Raw genomic sequence first — 20943 nt, forward strand, 5'->3', positions numbered from 1 at the left:
AGATATACAGAAATTAGTTTCTGTGAAAGCTGCCAGCTTGACTGCCCTGGAGCCTGAGTTCACTGTTTATCACAAAACGGGTACAGCATGGCAAGAAGAATGCAGCTTTCCTCAAAGAACCTTGGCAATGAACTTACTTGACTTGCACCCCTCATTCCTTCTAATGGGAGAAGGGGACTTAGTCACTAGGGCTGTGTGAAGCCTCAGGTGGTGATTCAATTCGGAGGAGATTCGGCTCAATTCGGTGGCCAAATCTCTGAATCCGAATCGAATTGGGAGACCAATATAAAGGTATGTATCGATTTGAAGCCTCCTAATTGATTCACAAAAGATTTGGAGAAAGATTCGGCGATTCGGGTAGGTCCTGCTCGCTGCTGCAGGAAGCTGGACCCAAGCTCCATGCCAGTAAGTGGGGGGCTGGAGGAGGAGGGGGAGGACCATGGGGGGACCCCCACCAGGCCCCATCCCCTGCCTGCTCCTCCAGCCCCCCTGAGTGCCCCTTGAACCCGGCCTGCTCTCCCAGCCCCAGCATCCCAGTGCTTAAAAAAAACAAAACAACCCCCCCCACCCGAAATCACCAGCTGCTGCAGTGGCCTTCAGGGCTTCTGGGGGCTTGTGGCAGAGCCCCCCTACACAGCATAGGGCAGTGGGATGCAGTGGGGATCGCACCCTTGGCCTGGCAGCAGCCGGTGAGTGCAGGGCTTGTTTATTTTATTTTTTTAAAGAGCTGGGATGCTGGGGCTGGGCGGGGCAGCCATTGACGGGGCTGGGAGAGCAAGCAGGGGATAGGACCTGTTTGATTCGGAGATTTGGCTGATTCGGCGGTGGCCAAATCTCCAAATCAGATTCAGCTCAATTGATTCAGGACAGTGATTTGAATCACCAAAATCAAATAACTGTCCCCCGAATTGGCCGAATCTGAAGCAAATAATAGCTGCTTCACACAGGCCTATTAGTCAGTCATCTTCCCTCTTTGAAGTGCTACCAACAAAGATCTCTTTTATGTGTTGTGGAATTCCATAAGATATTGGACTAAGTCTTTAATTCATATAGCCCGCCTACAAACAGACAGCTAGTAGTGATGAATCCAGACATTACTTTAAATTGAAGCAGCCCTGAACTGGAAAACTTAGACATGGATGTCAAGCTCAGTGTTGATAACTCCTCTGATTTTTATCATGAGTTTCACAATATTTGGAATTTTTCTTAAATCCCTTGTGCCTGCCAACCTGAAAAACCAAAAGGCAATAAAAAAGGACTCTCTCGGTGTGTCTATGTGAGATGCTACTATGCAGTGATTACTGCACATTTATTTAATATTTTTATAAGCAAATACTAAATAAATGCACAGTAATTAGAGTTACTGTGCAGTAGCACAGTAAGTGATGCTACTGCACAGTAGCCTAATACTGCTGTGCAGTAGCGTTGCAGCATGGTTCTTGCCACGTGATGCTACTGCACAGTAGTATCGGGCTGTTGTGCAGTCAATATAGACATGCCCTGTATATAGTATTTAAAACAGTTCATGATATTTCAGGAGCCTGCTTCATGATTTTTATTTGAATGCCTTGAGATGGTCAGTAGTGCTAATTTCCCTTATCTGAATCACATGACTTGAAATGAAGTCCAGCTTCTTTGTGTGTTTCTGTGTACACTATAGAAAACCAGTGTTTTTAGAGATGTTTGGATTGGGTTCAGAGCATTTTAGAAGCAGGGCAGTCATCAGTGAGTGACCAAACTCAGATTTAAATTCAGTATATGAATGACTTTCCATGGCTACCTTGTTGGGTTTTTTTGCCTCCAAAGTTTGGGGACAGGGTGTCTTCAGACATGAGGTATAATGGTTGTATCCCACTACCAATCCCCCTGAGTCACTCAAATTCCTCTTGAAAAATCCCATTAAAGCACAAGCTTCTGACCACGTGGTGTATAATGTCTAATAAAAATGTTGATACTCCATCAGTTGCCAACAAGGAACAGAAGGCCATCCTTTGTGGGTGTACTTAGGCACAAAGTACATCCCCCAGTCCCAGATGGCTCCTAGACTGTTCTCTTTTTTGAAGAAAAAGGCAGCTTCAGATTGACAAAGGGTTGTGTACACTGCCTCTGTGCCAGGTCCAGGAATACTGCCTAAAGACACACCTCTTCTATTCCATTCTTCTGCCCGTGTGCCAGATCCTAAAACTAAGGCAGTGTCCAGCTTGGAGCAGACCTGAGCATGTGCCTTGGTGCCATGCTCTGTATCAGGTATGCATTTTTGGTACATGTTCTGGACTGCTTTAATGTGATTATGTTGCTTCGTTTCTAGGGTTTGGCATGTGCTGACTGGGAATGAGTGATTGGGGTGTGCTTCTCAGTGGTACAGAGGCAGTCTAGACATGTCCTTCATAGTATCATACCTGCTGGTTGTCTAGGTCTGGGTATTCTTCCTTGATTTGTGGTCAGAGCTATGTCAGCCTCATAGAAGGTTCATCCCCCAAGACTCTTCAGAGCTTTGTGAAGAGAGCTTCATGTTGAATCTCTTTAAGGCCATTATATTGCAAGTCTGATTTAACAGTTATGTCTGTTTTGTGCTGCTACACACAGAAAGGATCTTTTTAAATTTTGGTTGGGCACTGATCACTCTACCTATTTTGGTTTGTTTCTTTGGCTCCATCCAGAGAGGAAAGCTAAGAAGTCTGACTGTGGAGAGTGGCAGTGGAGCGCTTGTGTGCCTACCAGTGGAGACTGTGGCCTGGGGACTCGTGAGGGCACTCGTACTGGAGCTGAATGCAAACAGACTACGAAGACCCAAAAGTGTAAGATCCCCTGCAATTGGAAGAAGCAGTTTGGAGGTAAGTTTTACCATGTCCTGAGCAGTTCACTTCATTTCTAACTTGAGTAGGGTGAAGGGACCCTCTCATGTGAATTCAGCTTTGGCAGGGGGCCTGTGCAAATGCTTTTTTTTTCACCTGCAGTGCTTCACATTCATTACAATGAAAGCTGATTGAAAAAAAAAGAATGGAAACTTTCTTTTCCTTTGCAAAGATAAATGGCTCTCTTAAACCTGGAGATCTTACGGATTTTTTTGGGGGGGAGGGGGTGTTCCTGAGCAGTTCTAATTACCATAAAGGCAGGAAGTGCTGCATCAAGCTGTGCTCTGCAGGAGAAGGCAGATTTCATAAAGGGGGATTTCTTTCAATCCTGATTTATGATATCATAAAGCAGCATAATCAGGGCAAAGGGAATCTAGTGGGAAAAAGTTCACCAGGCAGCCTCATTCATGTCAGCCTAACAAGTCTAGAGCCTGTATCCATAATCTGCTTATTTGATGTTGCAGCTTCTTCACTGGGGCAGGGTGTAAAATTTGCAGCTTCTTCAGCTGGGAATGAATAGAGGCTATTGGACTAAGGCTGAAGATAAGCTAAGTTAACCAGGACTATCCCTGTAGACTCAACTATTCTTTATTATGCAGTTTATGTGATGTGACTTGACCATGGCATTACAATGAATTCCGCAGTGCCATAAGTGCAGAGGTTCTGGATATTTCAGGTCTAGTGCTACAGTTGGTGCATATAGTTTTTCTGGGCCTTGTTTTACAAACTCAAGAGGTATGTGTTGTTCCATTTCAGATAGACATATGAACATATGGGCTAAGTACAGACATTTGGGGAAGTTAAATTGGGTTCAAAATGGCCACCCAATTTAAACTTAGCTTGTCCTGGTGCCCACCTTACACTTACAGACCTGGCCTTAGTGACCAGCAATCAACCTAAACCTGTAACTATACAGAATTTACATGCACACAAACTGGTCAAAAATGCAGAACCCAGTTTAAGATAAACCTGGATATACATATCCTGATCCCCTTCCCCACCCGCAGGGCCCCCCTTTCCCACACCACCCCACTCATGGGTCAGGTTTGCCCTCCCCACCTCCACCTTCAGGTCATGTCTGCTCCCCCACCCCACCTGTGGGTTGCACCTGTCCCTGCACCCCTCATGGGTTGCATCTCCCCTCCAACCCTACCTGTGAATCGTACCTGCTTCCCCTACCCCACCTGCAGGTCATGCCTCCCCACCCATCACTCAGTGGACCTCGCATCTTGTCCAGCATGCTGGATCCCCAACTCCCTGGCTAGCCTCCCCATCCTGATTTACCTGCTGTCAGGCACCTTCCCCCTAATGACCCAGATGTCTGTACTTAACCCTGGGGACTGGTCAGATTTAGTTATAAATCATCACTAGTTCTCACTACTCTTATGGGGAGTTCAAAGCCCTTTTCTAAATTAGCTTGAAGTTCCTTGGGTGTCTGGTCACCTCCTTTGTAAATTAGGTCATTACACAATTATTCTGTAAAATACATCCCTTTAATATTTCCTGATCTCTCTTTTTTTTTTTTTTCAGTTGTTTGATTAAACTGCTGTAGGTATTGGTCATACCTATCAGAGGCTAGACATAGGTAACACTTTTTTCCTCTTGTTCAGTCATTCTTTGATGCCATATCTTCCTTCACTCTCTGCAGCAGAGTGTAAGTACCAGTTTCAGGCCTGGGGTGAATGCGACTTGAATACTGCTTTGAAGACTCGAACTGGGAACCTAAAGAGAGCTCTTCACAATGCTGAATGCCAGAAGACTGTTACAATCTCAAAGCCCTGTGGGAAACTTACCAAACCCAAGCCTCAAGGTAAAACCCATTTGCTGCAATTGGCACTGTCTATTTATATTCAGTTATTACTTATGTCCTAAGAGGTTTAATAGAAACTTACTTGTGGAGTCAGTGTCTCCATGCAGGCTCGAGACCTGCTAGACAGGAAGTAGGATAAAAATTAAGGGCCTCAGGCTGAGTCCTTTTCAACAGGTACTGCTAATAGGTTGTTAATGGTTTCATGGTGTCACAAAAATTTAAAAAGTTAGCTATAGTTCCCATGCCCAGAGAGCTGGAGCCAACCACATCATACCAAGAGAAAGCAACCAAGAGAACCCCCCGCTGATAGGAGCAAACCAGTAATAGTAAGCAACAATGATTGTAACAGTACAAATATTATTTATATCTCCATTTTTATTTACTTCTTAATAGTTACTTTTTAAAAAGGATCTTCTTTCCCTTAAGTAGGGATACTATAAGTAGTACTATGTTCTCAAGTAAAGCTTTAGGGAGAGATGACTTTTCCTGATATCCTGTGTCCAGAACAACACTGTAGAGTTCATTAATATTGTGGATGCTTTGGATCACCTACTCGAAAATTTAAGAGAACTGTTTGGGGAAAGGATGGTTGGGAAGAGGAAGGGACTCTGTATGTCATCTTTAACTGCAATTGACAATGCAATTCCCAATACACAGACAACCATATACCTAACCAATTCATCTCAGTTTCAAAATGTCACAGACTGTCTTGGTCAATACTGGACAAACTTCTTTTCTTTCTAACCAGTCAGGCTTTTTAATGAACTTCTCAGCAGCAGCAGCAGGTGCTGTGCACACAGGGTAATTTATAGTACCATTTGATGTACCACTGCATCTCAGACAACATGTTTTGTGTCCTTTGTATAGGTTGTAGGCTGTATGGCTCTTGATGTACCATGGCATCTTAGACAACATGCTTTCTGACCTTCATAAAGACGATAGGCAATATAGCTCCTGGATCAGATCCTGAAAACCAGCTGAGGCTAAGTACATACCAGGGCTGTCATTGTTTTCCTTGAATAAATGTAAAAAATATTATATACAATTAAAATGACAAGTTTCCCATGGACTGTGGTCAATAGTTCACTTATGGTCCATGGAATACTTGCAGTTGATTTTCTCCTTATGTATAAGGTGAGACATGCCTGCCTGGTTTTTACATAGTTTCATAGTTTGTAGGGTTGGAAGGGACCCGAGTAGATCATCAAGTCCGACCCCCTGCCATGGCAGGAAAAAGTACTGGGGTCAAACGACCCTGGCAAGGTGTTCGTCTAACCTCCTCTTAAAGACCCCCAGGATAGGAGCCAGCACCACTTCTCTCAGAAGTTGGTTCCAGATCCTAGCCGCCATGACAGTGAAGTAGCGCCTCCTGATGTCTAGTCTGAATCTATCCTCTGCCACCTTGTAGCCATTCTTTCTAGTCACTCCTGGTAGTGCTCGGGGGAACAAGGACTCCCCCAATGCCTGCTGGTCCCCTCTGACTAGTTTGTAACAGGCCACTAGATCCCCGCTCAGCCTTCTCTTGTGGAGGCTGAACAGGTTCAGGTCCCTTAGCCTCTCTTCGCAGGGCCTGCCCTGCTGCCCCCGATCATGCAAGTGGTCCTTCTCTGGACCCTCTCGATGTTGTTCACATCACTCCTGAAGTGCGGCGCCTAGAACTTGACACAGTACTTCATCTACAGCCTGACCAGTGTCGCACAGAGAGGGAGGATCACCACCTTGGACTTGCTTGAGATGCATCTGTGGATGCATGACAAGGTACGGATGGCCTTCTTGACCATGTCTCCACACTGTTGGCCCATGTTCATTTTGGCATCAATAATAACTCCAAGATCCTTTTCTGCCTCTGCATTGATGAGAAGGGAGTTCCCCAGCCTGTAGGTATGCTGCTTGTTCTTCCTCCCCAGGTGCAGTACCCTGCACTTGTCAGTGTTGAAACCCATCCTGTTCTCATCCGCCCACCCCTGTAACCTTTTTAGGTTTTATTGCAGCCTATTCCTCCCTTCTAGCATGCCCACTTCCCCCCACATCTTAGTGTCATCTGCGAATTTGAACAGGGTGCTTTTCACGCCCTCATCCAAGTCGCCAATGAAGATGTTGAACAGTGCGGGCCTGAGGACCGAGCCCTGGGGAACCCCACTGCCCACATCCTTCCAGGTCGAATAAGACCCGTCCACCACCACTCTCTGGGTGGGATTATGGGGGGGGGGGGGTCACAGGTTGGTGTCCCTAGAGACAGCTGTAATGCCCTTATGGCCCTGTGACAGTGCCAGCTTTGCCCTGTGGGTGCCTTCTAGTCTCACCTGCCACACACTGTTGGTTAAGATAGTAGATAAGGAGGCTGCTCTCAAGTTGCTATGCAGTCACAGTCCTGATGGACCCCACTAAACCCTGAGGGTTTAGACCCCTTGCTGGGTCCCATTCTAAGCAGGTGCCTCACAAGACACCCCAAGCTTTATGGGATAAATGCATGGGTCCAAAGCTGCCCATTTACCACACCCCATGCCTCACAGATGGTATTTAGACATTGTCTCTAGTGTTGAGGCCTCAGTTTAGTTTGGCCTCTTGTTGTCACTGGACTCATAGCCTCAGTAACTGCACCATCTGGCACTGGGGTCTCCTCACCCCATGTCACTTTATCCTCTGGCACTGGGGCTCTGCATGGTAGTGTGCCCCAATGAGGTCTCCTCCTCTCCAATAGTCTCAGCCCGGTCCACTGGCGTAAATAACAACAGAAAACACAAGCCCCTGGAGTACAATACAGCAATAACCGTGGGGTCCACACCGTATCCTTTTTAAGAAGGCAAGCTTCTCTCTCAGTATAATGTGCCTCCTACCCACAAGTACTATGAGCTCCTATAGCTCTTTAATCCTACCAGCAGCAGAACAGGCAGTGAAGCATGTCCAAGTAGCTTTCTCTATGAGAGTGCCTTCCCCAGGGGCTTATATGTGCCCAGGGCCCCGCCTTCTTCCAGTCAACTGAGCAGGTACAGGTGCAGGCTAATTCCCTTATTAACCTGCAGCTGTGGGGTTTCTGCCTGGCCCTTGGGGCCCTCTCTCTAGGCAGTTTCTGCCCTGAAAGGAGCAGGCACATCTTAGTGCCTTGCAACAGGGGTAAATGTGGGGAATTTAGGGGATTGTGACCAGTAAATGCTTAGTAACCAGTAAATGCTGCTCATTCATTTGCACTGGAGATCTTTATGGCATCTTCCTGTGTAGCACTTCTGTGCTCCCATGTGTGTGATCTGTGTGATTTCTTTTCAACAGGGAACATCTCCATTTTATAATCTATAGTTGACCTTCCTAGAGAACTCCTGCTAGTACTAGATTTGTGAGGAGAACTCTCTTGTGTGCATGCCTGTAAAATGAATTGCAAGTGAAGGGAAGAGTTAGGGGCCTTCTTTTTTCATGTCCTCATGACAAGGTATTTAGCAGAATTTGCAGATTCATTGGAATCTGACAGGCCACACTGTCCAGCCTTTGGAGGAGGGCTGCTGCTATGGTCTCAAACTTGCAGTCTCTTGGCTGTCAACCATGCGCCTTAGTGCTCACACCACCCCAGTCCCCAGGAGTTAGGGTGACAAATTAGAATGTATTACACGGGTGCACAGAATCTAGGCAGAACCTCCTTTGACTTACCAAGTCAGAAGTCTGAGCTGATGACATGCTGGATACTAGAGTCAATGCATTCTTCATAATGAGATCTTCAGTCATATGTCAGTGCCTAATTAAGTCCAGATCCAGCCTTGTCTTCAACTACAGTGGAGACTTACTTAATTCCTCATGGCGGGGGGAGAAGGACAGCATAGGCCTTTTGCTCAATTGCAGGTGCATCTACATATGCATTTGATCCAGGAGCAGTTTACTCGTAAGTAAACTACTTGAGAGTAAACGCTTCTGGGGAGGCGTCTTTACGTGCAGGGACATGGGAGAAGATTTGTTGTTCCTAGTAGCAAACTGATTCTGCTTCCTGTGGCACTGCAGTGGGCCCCTGTCACCACCAGAGGGAGCTCCAGGCTCCGGCCACACCTGCCAGCAGCCATCTGGCCAGGAGCAGCATGCAGAGGCCAGGACTAGCACACTGCAGCTCTCTCGTTGCAGCCTCTGCCTCCCTGTGCTATGGCTGCTCCAGCCCCTGCCCCTGGCAGTGACAACCAGCACCCTAGGTTTCTGCTGGCCCCAGTGGGCCCCCACCGCCAAGGCCTTGGGCAAGCCACACACCTGCCAGCGGGGCCCAGGGCACCAGGTGCGAGAGGCACTGGCTGATTACCTCCTGCTGCACTCCCTGCTGTAGCCTGCCTGGACAGCTGCCCATGGACCCCTGTCCTACCACCCACCCCCAGCTCTATGTTCACCACAGTCAGCTCTCAGGAAAACACTTTATTGCCGTCACAACAAATAGACCCTCTTCCTCCCCTCCTTCCCCAACACCAGAGCCATCCCCCCTCCCTCCCCAACAACAGGGCCCCTCTACCACCCACCCCACCCACCAACAATATAACACACTCTTCCCTGTGCAAACTGTATACAACATGGCCCGTGTGTGTTCCCTCCTGGGGTGGGCAGCCATGGGGTGGGGGTGCATAGGGATGGAGCCCAGGGACAGGTGGCCAGCACCCTTGCCTCTGGCTGTTTCCCCCTGCCGGTGTACACACCATAGCAAGCCCAGCGGGCTGGGGGCTTGCCCAGGGGTGATGGTAGCTGCTGGTCCTCCAGTGTGGGCAACTCCCTCTTCAGCAGCTAGTAGACAGGGACAGCACGTGGTCCTGACCCCACTGCAGGCAGCTCTGGCACCATGCCCACATGGAGCCAGGGTGAGTGGAGGGACTGGGTCCAGGTGGAGGGTCTGGTGGAGGCAGTGCTGGATCTCCATCCAAGCCCACATGGGGGCCTGCTGCTAGGTGGTGGGTGCTTGTGAGGGGGCAGACGGGGCTATGGTCAGGGGCAGAGCAGTGGGCAGCACGAAAGCAACCACCAGGGCCAGGACAGTGTCCAGCACCTGGCGGTCCTCTTCCTTGGCCTCCACTGCCCTGACCATGAGTGCATCCTGCTCCTGCAGGGCTTCCATGCTCTTCTGGTTCAGGGCCAGGAGCTGCACCCTGAATTCCTGGTCTACCTGGTCCTGCACATCCTTACAGGTGATGTCCTCTTCCTGCCACCTGTCCTGGTGGGTGATGTTCTCTGCCCGCCACATCTTTGTGGCTACCAGCTGGTCCTCTGTGACCATCACCAGCCAGTCCAGGAGGAGGGTCCAATCTTGGGTCTACCTCCTGTGGAGCTGGCACATCTGCAGGGCCTTGGCCATGGGTGGTGGCTATGCTGTGGCCATATCCCAGCTGCCAGCTGTGGTCTCTCCCCCATGTGCAGCTGGAGGGCCTGCAGAGCCATGAGAAAGAAGCTGTTTGTGGGAGTTTGCAACATCTCTGAGATACAGTGCTCTGTACCAGGAGCCCATGTGCTGCCTGGCCTCAGATCAGGGGTTGTTCATGCATGAGTGTCCATGGACCACAGTAAGTTGGCTGGATAGGGTGGGTGCTGGCTGAGCCTCCTGTCTCTGCTTGCTCCCTAGGGGCCAGCAGGCTGCTGTGTGCTGGCCGCAGGCGGCTTACCTTCCATGCCCCTTTCCCAGGTTGGGCCAGGCCAGGCTCCTGGCAGCACCTGTTGCTGTAGCTCCAGACGCCGCTCCCTCCCCTTCTCTTCCTGCAGGCCAGCCTGTCTACTGTCCTGCTGCCAAGCCCATAGCACCTGAGCTTCGGGGCTGTGGGGCTAGGGAATGACTGGGATGTGGAGTTGCCTTCACCTTTGTCCTCCCCACAGGGGGCCTCTCCAGGGAGGCACCCCAGATCCAGCACCCCCTCCCTCCCATGGCTGCTCTGCACACCAAGCATGCTCCTGCTGTGTGTATCCTGGGTGCATTGCAAATTGCTGTTTGTGTGGACCGAGGGGTGCCCAACCCACTATGCCTTGCTGCTGCTGCTGGCTATGGTGCCCCAAGCACACCTGGCAAAGGACCCTGAGCTTTGATTGTGGTGGGCAAGCCTGTGCTGCCCTGCAACCTCCACTGCCACCTGGAGGGCTACCTGTGGCTGTGCTACACATCCCTGCCCCCTGCAGCTGAGGGGGACATCGCTGCTGGCATTAATGCATTCCTTGGCATGTGAAAGACCCATGCCCACCTAGCTGTGGAGGCATGGGCTGCTCAATAGTTTTGCATTGTCTCCTGCCTCCCTGCATGCCGCCTAGAGACCAGGGAAGCGCAGCCAGGTGGGAAGCGCAGGCAGGGGCTGGGGCTGAGAGCTGGGGCTGGGGTGAGAAGGGCCCTCCCCCCAGGGCGGGGCTTACCACGTGGGTGGGACTGGTGTGCCCAGTGGCACTGATTAGTTCTGGTTAGCAGTGGCATGCAGCTCCCAGCAGACTTGTTGGGCAATGTGGCATGGCTTGTGGGTGCCCGGCCAGGGCTCCCCACCTCAGGGACGAGCTGGTGCTGCTGGCGGCCAGTGGTGACACAGCTGGCTGCTTCTTGTGGCTGGTGCTGAGGTTGTGTAGCTGTTGGGGTAAACGCTGACCTGGGCTCCCCGAGCTGCTGGTAGAGGCTGGGGACAGGGAGCTCAGCGGGACAGGCTGTGGGTGGCTTGAGGGCCCCTCCCCCAGTGACACATCTCCACAGGTGCCAGGCCAGGACAGGGTCTTGGGCAGGTCACCCACGCTGGAGTACACAGCATGTCTGTGGCTTGGGTCCTGGGGTATGAGGATGTTAGTCAGCTGCTGCATAAAAGGCATAGACTTGTGGGCACCCCACAAATGACGGTTGTAGTTGGTGATCGTAACCCACTGTGCCTGCAAGGCCTTGACCTTCATGTGGCACTGCTGCACTGGCTGGTTGTGCCCACGCTCCTGCATCTGGCCTGACAATCCCTCATACATGTGTACATTGGAGCACACACCCCACCCAAACTGCCACTGTGCCTCTGCCTTGCCCCACAGCACCATGAGGTCTCCAGTCTACTCTGCAACCAGTTTTGGGCCAGGTGGTGGTGTGTGGCTTGGGTGATGATGCCATTGGGCCTCCCACACTGGCTCTCTAGGCCTCTGTATGGCTTTCCCTGTGCTGTTGGGCATGGGCAGTTGCCTGTAGCACCCAGCTCAGGGGCACAGCACAGGACTAACAGCTGCATGGTGAGGCGATGCCCCACAGCACATGCAGGCTCCCAGCAGGCTGCTGGGGTTTGGCTGCAGGCAGCTGGAGCTGGCCCCAGGAGTTGCTTGCAGCTGGGCCTGTGTGCTGGCAAGCCTGGATGGTACAGCCATGCAGCACTGCAGTGCCAAGCAGTGGTGCTGGGGTACATGCAGGCTGCCACAGGTGGCCTGTGCCCTGTGCAGGGGGAGCAGAAACTGCCAGCAGTTGCCCCAGGCTTCCTGCACATGTACCCCAGAGCTCTAAATGCCTGCAGGCTATTAAGGGCTTGGAGTTCTGGCTGGCATAGAGCCAGCCCAGCCCTGAGGCAGGAGAGGTTCCCAGCTGCAGGGCCTGGGGCTCTTGTGAGGCTGGCCCCCTATTGGCAGGGCTGACCAGGAGCAAATTTGCTCCTGGTTGGCGTCTACGCATGTGTTACCACGCAGTACCTCGCAGATTTACAATGTAGTACCCTGCAAATTTACTCATTTGTAGCACTGTAAGCATGTGCATATGTAAGTGCACACGGTTACTGCATACTAAACTATGTTACTGCACAGTAAAAGGTCTTGTGTAGATGCACCCTGCATGGAATAGGATGTGGGACAGATTCAGCTTTCAAGGATTGTTCACTTTTCTCACCCAGAGCTTGTAGGAGTGACTTAAGGCTTTTGGAGAAGAGACCACAGATGTGTTGCCTGTAAATAGCAAATTTGTTCTGGGGCAGTATGGTGCCTGGGGAAATTTTGCACCAACATGTAGACCTAAGTGCTGGTGAGCAGCAGAATCATAGGTTGTATGTGGCTTTTCCAGCGATCAAAGACAGCAGCTAATGTAGTGGCCATCTGGTATCTGAGATGTTCTCATCATGAGGATCAGATTAATCTTTTCACCTATTATTATGCTTCTGATTGGTATATATTTCAAGAGCAGCATCACTGTTGTCTAGCAGCAGGAGAGAAAGCTCTGATTACATTTCCAACTGCTGGAGGCTGAGGGAAAGGAAACAAACTAAGCAAATGATAATTGATTGCTGGAAATAGAGTGCAGAATACTATGCCTTTTAAAAGCAGACAGACAAGTAGGCAGATAATAATTTGGGCTCAATTTCAAATGAAGCCAATATCAAGCAGCCATAACAATAGAGACAGTAATATTGGATCTATCTTGGAGCAGGTAGTCTTTTTCCAATACTTGTCTCTGACAGTGGCCAATGCCAAATGTGTCAGAGAAAAGTGCATGAAAATCTGCACGACACAAATACAGGATAAACCGCCTCATCAGAAGATTTTTCTCTTACCCATTCTGAAAACTTGGCTTTAAAACTTGAGGATTTATAATTCATCCCAAACGCTTGTGTACTTTTTGCATTTTTAATATTTACTGGTTAGAGCTGGGTTAGGAACTTTGCAACAAAAAGTATTTCACTAAAATATGCGGTTTTGTTGCAGCCAAAACTGGTTTCATGTCTCTTTCCATGGATTTCCCAATTTAATTCAGTTTTCACTGGAAAAAAACCCCTTTTCTCTTCATTTAACTTGGATTTGTAGCTTCTCCATTACACTGAATTTCCTTTCATTTTGCTATTACAAGACAAGGTGAATAGAAGTCCCCAGTCTACTTTATACAATCACTCATTTTGTGTAAGTTTAGTTGTCCCATTTTATCTCTTCCCTAAACTAAAAAGTCACTGTCTTATCAGCCTTTCTTCATATAAGATTTTATCATGACGAATATAACTTGTTACACTTGCCTACATTTTCTACTATTATTGCAAAATCTTTTTGATGTGTACTGACCTGAACTGAACAGAGTATTTTAGGTTGAATACCGTATCTTACATAAAATTAGCATTATAATAATGAGTGGCACAGGGAATAATACAGCAGTGAGCCTCAGTCCTGGACTCACCTGCCTGTCCTGCTCCTGGATGCTGTTTTCTGTCTGCCCGTGGTCCCATCCCATTCTCCTGGCCAACCATGCCCTGCTCTGTCCGGTATCTCCAGTGGTGGGTGCAGGGTGAACAGCCTGGGGTGCCTGGGCAGCAGGGCTGAGTCCAACTGTGGCAGAGACACTGGTGGCGGCAGCTGGAAGCGAGGGCAGAGCAAACTGCTGCCACAGGGGTTGCTGTGAAGCTGAGTTTGTCTACCATGCTGCCCCCACCTTGGTGCCACACTGCCCAGCCTCATGGACAACAGCTTTTGGCATTCCTAACAACTGTGCGCGGGGATAGGGCAGGCTGTGCTCCGTGCCAGGTGTCACCTCTGCACCTGGGGTGGTGGGACTGGCACCACACAGCCTGGGCTGCTCCTCATGCCAGGGCTGGGCAGAGCCAAGGGACCCACCATATGCTATGGGCCAGATAGAATAACTTGGCAGGCTGGATCCGGCACACTGGATGTATTTTGCACACCCCTGGAATAATATCTATTCCGCCTTTTGCTTTTTTTGGACACTGCTGCACACTACATAGATCTTCACTAAGCTATCTATGATGATGCCCTGTTTTTTTCTGAGTTAGTGCTGTTAATTTGGCATTTAATAAGGTATACAGAAATGAAATTATTCCTTCTAGGGCGCATCCAGATGTGCGTGGATGTTTGGTTCCCTTGGGACAAGTAGTGGTGGTGGACCTTGCACTGCTGTCACTTGTCCCTGGGGAACACCTGTGCCATGTGCACTTTGGCGCGCGGCAAGTTGCACCAGGTGTGGTAGGGGAGACCTTACCTGGAGTCCTGGGGGCCTCCCGGTGCTGCTTCCCGATTCTGCTGCGCAGCACCTGGCTGGCAGCAGGGTGTGGCTCCGGGCAGTCTGGCACCACTTTTCAGCAGTGCCTGCTGGCTGAGCATGTGTTGCTCTGGATTTTTTTTTCCATGGTTTTTTTTGATCCCTGGATAACCAGGGGTAAAAAAACCCACAGAAAAAATATCCAGCGCAGTGCATGCTTGGGCAGCGTGCTCTTGCAGCACAGAGAACACCAGACTGTGTGGTATGTGGTGCTGCAAACATGTTTGCGGAGCCACATGCCGCGTGACCACGCTAATTTGGATGCACTCCAAATATGCAATACTTTGTATTTGTCAACACTGAAATTATCCCTCATTATCTTCTCTGGTCTTGGCTACCATAAGTAATGATGTGTCATCTGCAAATGTTGCCACCTTACTGTTCATCCCTTTTCCAGCTCATTTTTTTTAAAACAACGCTGTTTCTAGGATGAAAACTTGTGCCTCCCCACTGGTAACCTAAGTTTTGATTGACCCTTTTAGAAGATGATTATTCTGCAAGATCACTCTGTGTGTCTTGCAAGAAGGAAAAGGTCACTTAAAGAAATGGAGAAAAAATGTTGCAAGTTTTCCTTTCGCTGCTTTCCTAGGGGAGATAAATTTAGGTTTTCTAGGAACCCATATGGATGCCAACAAAATATCTGCTTAGTAAAACTGATAGAGCTACTCATTAAGTTCAGGAATCAAAGCCTGCTTGGGAAGCTGATGCCCTGGGATTTACTTTCTTTGTACTTTTTTCTTCATCCCTAATCAGTAGCTCTGGAAAGACCTTGAAATAGTCTTCAAACACTATCACTGTCTGATGATGAGATCTCCTAGTTCAGGTAAAAATTTAGAGCTTGGACAACTTAGATCTATATTTCCTCCTTGCCTGTAGTTGATCCACTTTCTTTGGCTGGTTTTACTTATCAGCCAGGTATTAGTATTAGCCATATTCTGGGGCACTCAGCCACCCCTGTATTCACTGCTTGGAAATAAAGGGTTCTCAGAGAAACTCTTCTGCGGTGACTTTTGGAGAGTGGGAAAGCCAACACTGGAGCAGAAACCATCTTATTTTCTGACAGATACTTTTCTCTGGAAATGTATTTGGGGTCTACCACACCTGTTAATAATGCCTTGGACTGGCATGTCAAAGTATGATGATCTCACTCTATCCCAGAAGATGGTGCCTTTTGAATGGAAGATTGTTAGCTCTGGAAATGTGGAGAGATACTATGGTTTGTGTATCTCCTACACAAATAAGGTTATGAGAAAACATATCTCCATAGCCGGGGAGAGATAAAAGCCAATTTTTTTCATGGAATCCCAGTTGAAACAACCGAAGCTCCTCAAGCATGCACAGTCACATATTCTAATCAGTATCTGCCATGTCAGTGATGTTCAAGGTCTTCCTAAACCATGGTGACAGATGTAAAAGAATCAGGCACCTCTGCTGAGCAGCTGCTCTAATGGCCAACTTGCACCAATGAGCAGAAAACACTGCCCTACTTCACAGCCGCCCAAACTTGATTGATGATTGTTCAGGTTCCAGCCATCTAGAAAGTAAAAGAACTGGGTATTGTCAGGATTCAGGAAACATTTTGCTTTATTGCTCAGAGGGGAAGAATTTATTTTTTACTGAGATTGGTTGTCTCAGTGGGTCTCTCTCTCTCTCTCTCTCTCCCCGTGTCTTCCTGCCTTTCTCACTCTTCTTGTCTTCCCATCTGTCTCTCTCTGTTTCTCAGATGTTTAACAATGTGTTCTTCTGATTAAAATAACATGGAATTGAATCTTCAGTGGATATGTTATCTGCTACTTCTGCAATCTATTCATCTGTCTTTCTAACCTGATTATTATTTTGCTCTGATAAGAGAGAGTGCAAAAGTTATTTCCTGTCTGCTTTCTATATTAATATTTTGTGCATCTGATCTGAATTAGTTCAGTCTTATTCATGTCAATCCTAACAGCATGGGTGAACAATTGTAGCTCCTGGTCCATATACAGCAATGTGTATATGCAGCCCGCAGTTCTTGGCTTTGATTCAGGAGCATGGCCTTATGAAGATTAAAAATGCCAGCATCCAATATTCAAAACAGGTGCTCAGATCAAGATACACTATTGGATGCTGGGGCCTTTGGTCCTGCCATACTGCAGGGGAAAGTGGCTGTCAACTGCTCCAGTAAAGCAGCTTAGATGCAGCCATTGGGTGGCTGGCACGTTATCAATGCAATTATCTGTTTCTGCCAAAATTCGGGTACTTCTATCCTAGAGGAAATACATTTATCCTACTTTGTATAACTGCTAACAATGTCATTTGAACATTTTACATGGAGGTTAATATAGTATTAATAATAATACTCTACATGACATAGCGTCTTTTATTTAAGATTCTTTACAGGAAATAGTTAACTAATCCTCATAGCATTCCTGTATGATAGAGAAGTGTTGTGTTGTTGTCCCTACATTAAAGATCAGTGCTAACAAAGATAGGGAAAGACTAAATGACTTTTACAAGGTCACAAACACAATCAGTAGCTGATCCAGGAAGAGAGTGAAGAACAGCTGACTTTTAGATCTATGCTGTGAACAGTTAGCTGTTGTATCCTTTCTTTTCCAGTCCCTCTCAGAACAACCCAGTGGTTTTTCAGGGTGAATATGGTGCTTCTCTGCTTGTGTTGCAATCTTTCATTTTGGGGTGGGTTATCTAAGCTGACTTAAAAAGGTTATTTGATTTTATATCTGCTTTCAGAAGGTGCAAAAATACATACCTGGATGCTTGTTGTTTAGCAAATATACTTGTAGTCAGAGGAGTTCCCTGCTTCGCTATCAATCTGAGAGCAGTAGAATATACTAGGTGCTTGTTACCTGTTGGACTAGATACATACCTACAGACAGGATTCATCAGTAACCATGTATTGCCATAAGAGACTGTCTGCTCTTTTGGCAGAATAATTTGGCTGCTGGTTGATGGAAGAAGCTACCTAGAATGTTGTTTGAATGGCTCACTAGTCTTACATATAGGGACCTACTTAACTCATAGTGAGACAAAGCCAATTTTTGCAGTTTGCTCATGGCATGAAGGGCCAATTTTGCAGGCATTTCCCAGTGGCCCTGCCCCTCACTGCTATTTGGTGGGGAGGCCCTGCCATTGCTGCAGATTGATGGAGAGGCCCTACCATTTTCGCAGACAGTAAGTCTCAAGTATCATGGTAAGGGTTGGGAAATTCTAAAACAAGGTATTATATGAATAATATTCTGGGTGGGGAGGTGGGTTTTGGGGACGGGGTTAATTTTGTGGGAAATTGCGGCCAATGGATATTTCCCAGTGATCATGGATGTTGCTGGTTTTCACTTTTTCCATGAAAACTGTGAATTAAGTAGGTCCCTAGTTATGTGCGGCTACTTATTGGTTAAATGGACTGACTGCCATATTGATACAGTAGATAACTTGACTGACTGTGCTGGCAGAATGGGTGATTTGCTATGTTAAGTAGGGACCTTCTGCTTGATATTGTGCTCTCCTCCAGCCCTCCCATTAAAAAAAAGAAGAAATAGTTGTCCCCGCTTCCAAAGGGGAAAAGCAACCTATGAGTATTAAGAACTTTGGGTTTTGTTTTGTTTTTTTCAATTTGAAGATGTGAAAGTCGCATGATTTGACCCCACAGTGCTGGCTGCATCTTCTTCTGTAAATTCCAGGGTTTCCAGCCTTTAATGTAACTCATTAGTTGTGCACACATGTGGCTAGCATAATAATTAGTATTATAGAAAGCAAAATAATAGGATACTGCTCAAACTAATTAGATAGATATAAAAATGAAGTATTTTTTCACATTAAGCAAGCAGCTGTGAAAGTAAAAAAGGGAAAGTAAAATTGTGGGAATTCTCTTCCAAACCTCTCCTCAAAAAAACTGCTCTAGTCCTCATAGCCCTTCTCTTCTCATTGCAACCATGTAGGTATTGTGCTAACATTAGAAAATGCAGCACTTAGGATCTGTCTAAACCACTTCTCTGGTGTTTCCAGGGACTGCCAGTCTCAGGCATGCCCTGCCACCTGCTACTGGCTTGCAAGGGACCTTTAGGCACACTGGAAGCAAGAAATCTTGAGAACCACGGTGGGGGAGCAGCCTCAGCATGGCTTAAATGCCTCATTTCTAGGTTTGGGGTACGTGAGCAAGAGTGTGTAGGCAGAGAGTACCAGGGAAGAGATGTGGATGCACCCTCAGAGCCCAAATCAGTGTATGGGTTAAGGTTGACTGCAGGCCCTGTTATTTAGCAGCAGCAGCAATAGTATTATTATTACAGCAGTGCCTAGTGGCCCCAACTTGGAAAATGCCTTCATTGTGCTACACACTATAGTCACAGCTCCCCATCCCACCTCTCAGGAGAAGTTCTGCCTTGGGACTCCCCACAAAACCTTGTCTGGTTTCTTTCCTGTAGGCTCTTGCTTCAGTCAGTCCTTGGCTTAGCTTTTAGAGGGGCAAGCCTAAGGCTTTGAGACTCTGAGTCTGCTTTGTGCCTGGCTTCCCCAGCAATCTGTATGACCCTTCCCTTTGAGAGCTCTTTCTTTGCTCCATTCCTGGAAGGGAGCAGGAGGGAGGGAAGGGGTGGTCAGAACACTGACTTCTCAAACAACACTGCAGACCATAACATCTCAGCGCACCCTAACATCAGCTCTCCAGTTCCCCTCTGTTTCCCCTGTCCTCCCTGCACGTCCTGCTTTCCCCTGTCCTCCCTGCAAGATCAGCTACAGTCTAGGCTTTTCTTGAGCCGTTGGCAAATATCCAGTGCATCCCTCAGTTGGTAAAGTTTGGGGGCCTTTGTTGGTGGCTTATGCATCTGGGATCTCTGGCTGTTATCTCCTCTGTAGGCATAAGTAAGACATGCCTCCTGAGGCTGCGGGGCACTGCAACCGCCCATAGGTAGTGACATGGGCATTGGTAGCGAGGGCAGGCCGAGTGGGGACCATCGGCAGGTGGCTGCAGTGGTGGGGAGCAGAACGGGGGACGCTGAGCCCAGAAGTTCCAGCAGCATGCCAAGAGTGCCAGTGGCACTTCTTGGGGGGGTGGCACTAGTGCTCCACCTGCCCCCCCTGCCCATCATCTACACTGAGAGTGCTCACTGTCAGGGGGGGCATCACCTATGTCTATAGGGGTACCTTTTGAACAATCCCCATGTTGGGGCAAATAACTGTAATATCATTATAGTCACCCAGCTGACAAAATCTAGACATCTAGGTAAAGTTTAGCTGCAACTGGAATGTTTCTGTGCATGTGCAAAAGTTCATAGATTCATAGATGTTAGGGTGAGAAGGGACCTCAGTAAGTCATCGAGTCCGACCCCCTGCCCTGAGCAGGAAAGAGCACTGGGATCAGTTGGCCCCAGCCAGGTGCTGGTCCAGTCTCCTCTTGAAGACCCCTAAGGTAGGAGACAACACCACCTCCCTTGGAAGCCCATTCCAGATTCTGGCAACCCTTACTGTGAAGAAGTTCTTTCTAATTTCCAACCTATATCTGCTCTCTGTCAATTAGTGGCCATTGTTCCTAGTTACTCCAGGGGGTGCCCTAGTAAATAGAGCATCTCCTATTCCCTGCTGCCCTCCCCTGATGGATTTATAGGCAGCCATAAGATCACCTCTTAGCCTTCTCTTCTGAAGGCTGAAGAGATCTAGGTCCCTCAGATCTCTCAAAGTTAGGTACCTTTGCAGTTTAAAATGGATATGCTATGTAACTTTGGCACCTATTTAAGCTTGTGGCTTGTAGAGCAGTGCCATATCAGAACTCTTTCTAGAACAGAGGCCTAAATTCTGGTTATGTTCTCCAAGACCATTTTAAACCTTTGTGTTTGCAGGGGGAGTTCTGTTAATACAAAATTTTGTGGGTGAAAGCTTAAACAGTCTGAGTGGCCTGATGTTTTTACATCCTCATTGTCTCGTTTTCTTATGTTAGAGTCATAGAGAAGTAGGGCTGGAAGGGATGTCCAGAGGTCATCTATTTTGACCCTCTGCCTGAGGCAGAATCATCCCTATTCAGACCATCCGTTACAACCATAATCTAAATTCTACATAAGAATACACTCAACCCTGACACAAAATAGATTTAACACCCTAACCTGCCACAGGTAAAGCAGGGCAACCATGGCAGCCAATGTCTCTGTGGCAGGCCACTGTTGATGCCTGCCACTTTAAGGGGTGGGTCAGGTATCCAGCAGGTGCCTGATTGCAGTGGCCATTTTGAGACCCTAATATATAAAGGCTGCAGCCTGCTGCTGCCAGGGGAGGCAGAAACATTGCCTAGCTGAGCTGCAGCAGGAATAACTAGGAGGTAAGGGCAAGAGCTTATG

At 48.1% G+C, this 20943-nt stretch overlaps 1 protein-coding gene across 2 annotated transcripts in view; it reads left to right on the top strand.

Moving 5' to 3' along the window:
- PTN (pleiotrophin) overlaps positions 1–20943 on the top strand; it is a 152165-nt gene that overhangs the window by 107774 nt on the left and 23448 nt on the right. For both annotated transcript variants that reach the window (XM_006278280.4, XM_019489350.2), the window contains exons 3-4: positions 2661–2834; positions 4504–4665. In XM_006278280.4, coding sequence (XP_006278342.2) covers positions 2661–2834; positions 4504–4665 — 336 coding nt within the window. The remainder of the gene's footprint in view (positions 1–2660; positions 2835–4503; positions 4666–20943) is intronic.

Source organism: Alligator mississippiensis, chromosome 4, assembly GCF_030867095.1.
Source record: "Alligator mississippiensis isolate rAllMis1 chromosome 4, rAllMis1, whole genome shotgun sequence".
Classification (NCBI taxonomy): domain Eukaryota; kingdom Metazoa; phylum Chordata; order Crocodylia; family Alligatoridae; genus Alligator; species Alligator mississippiensis.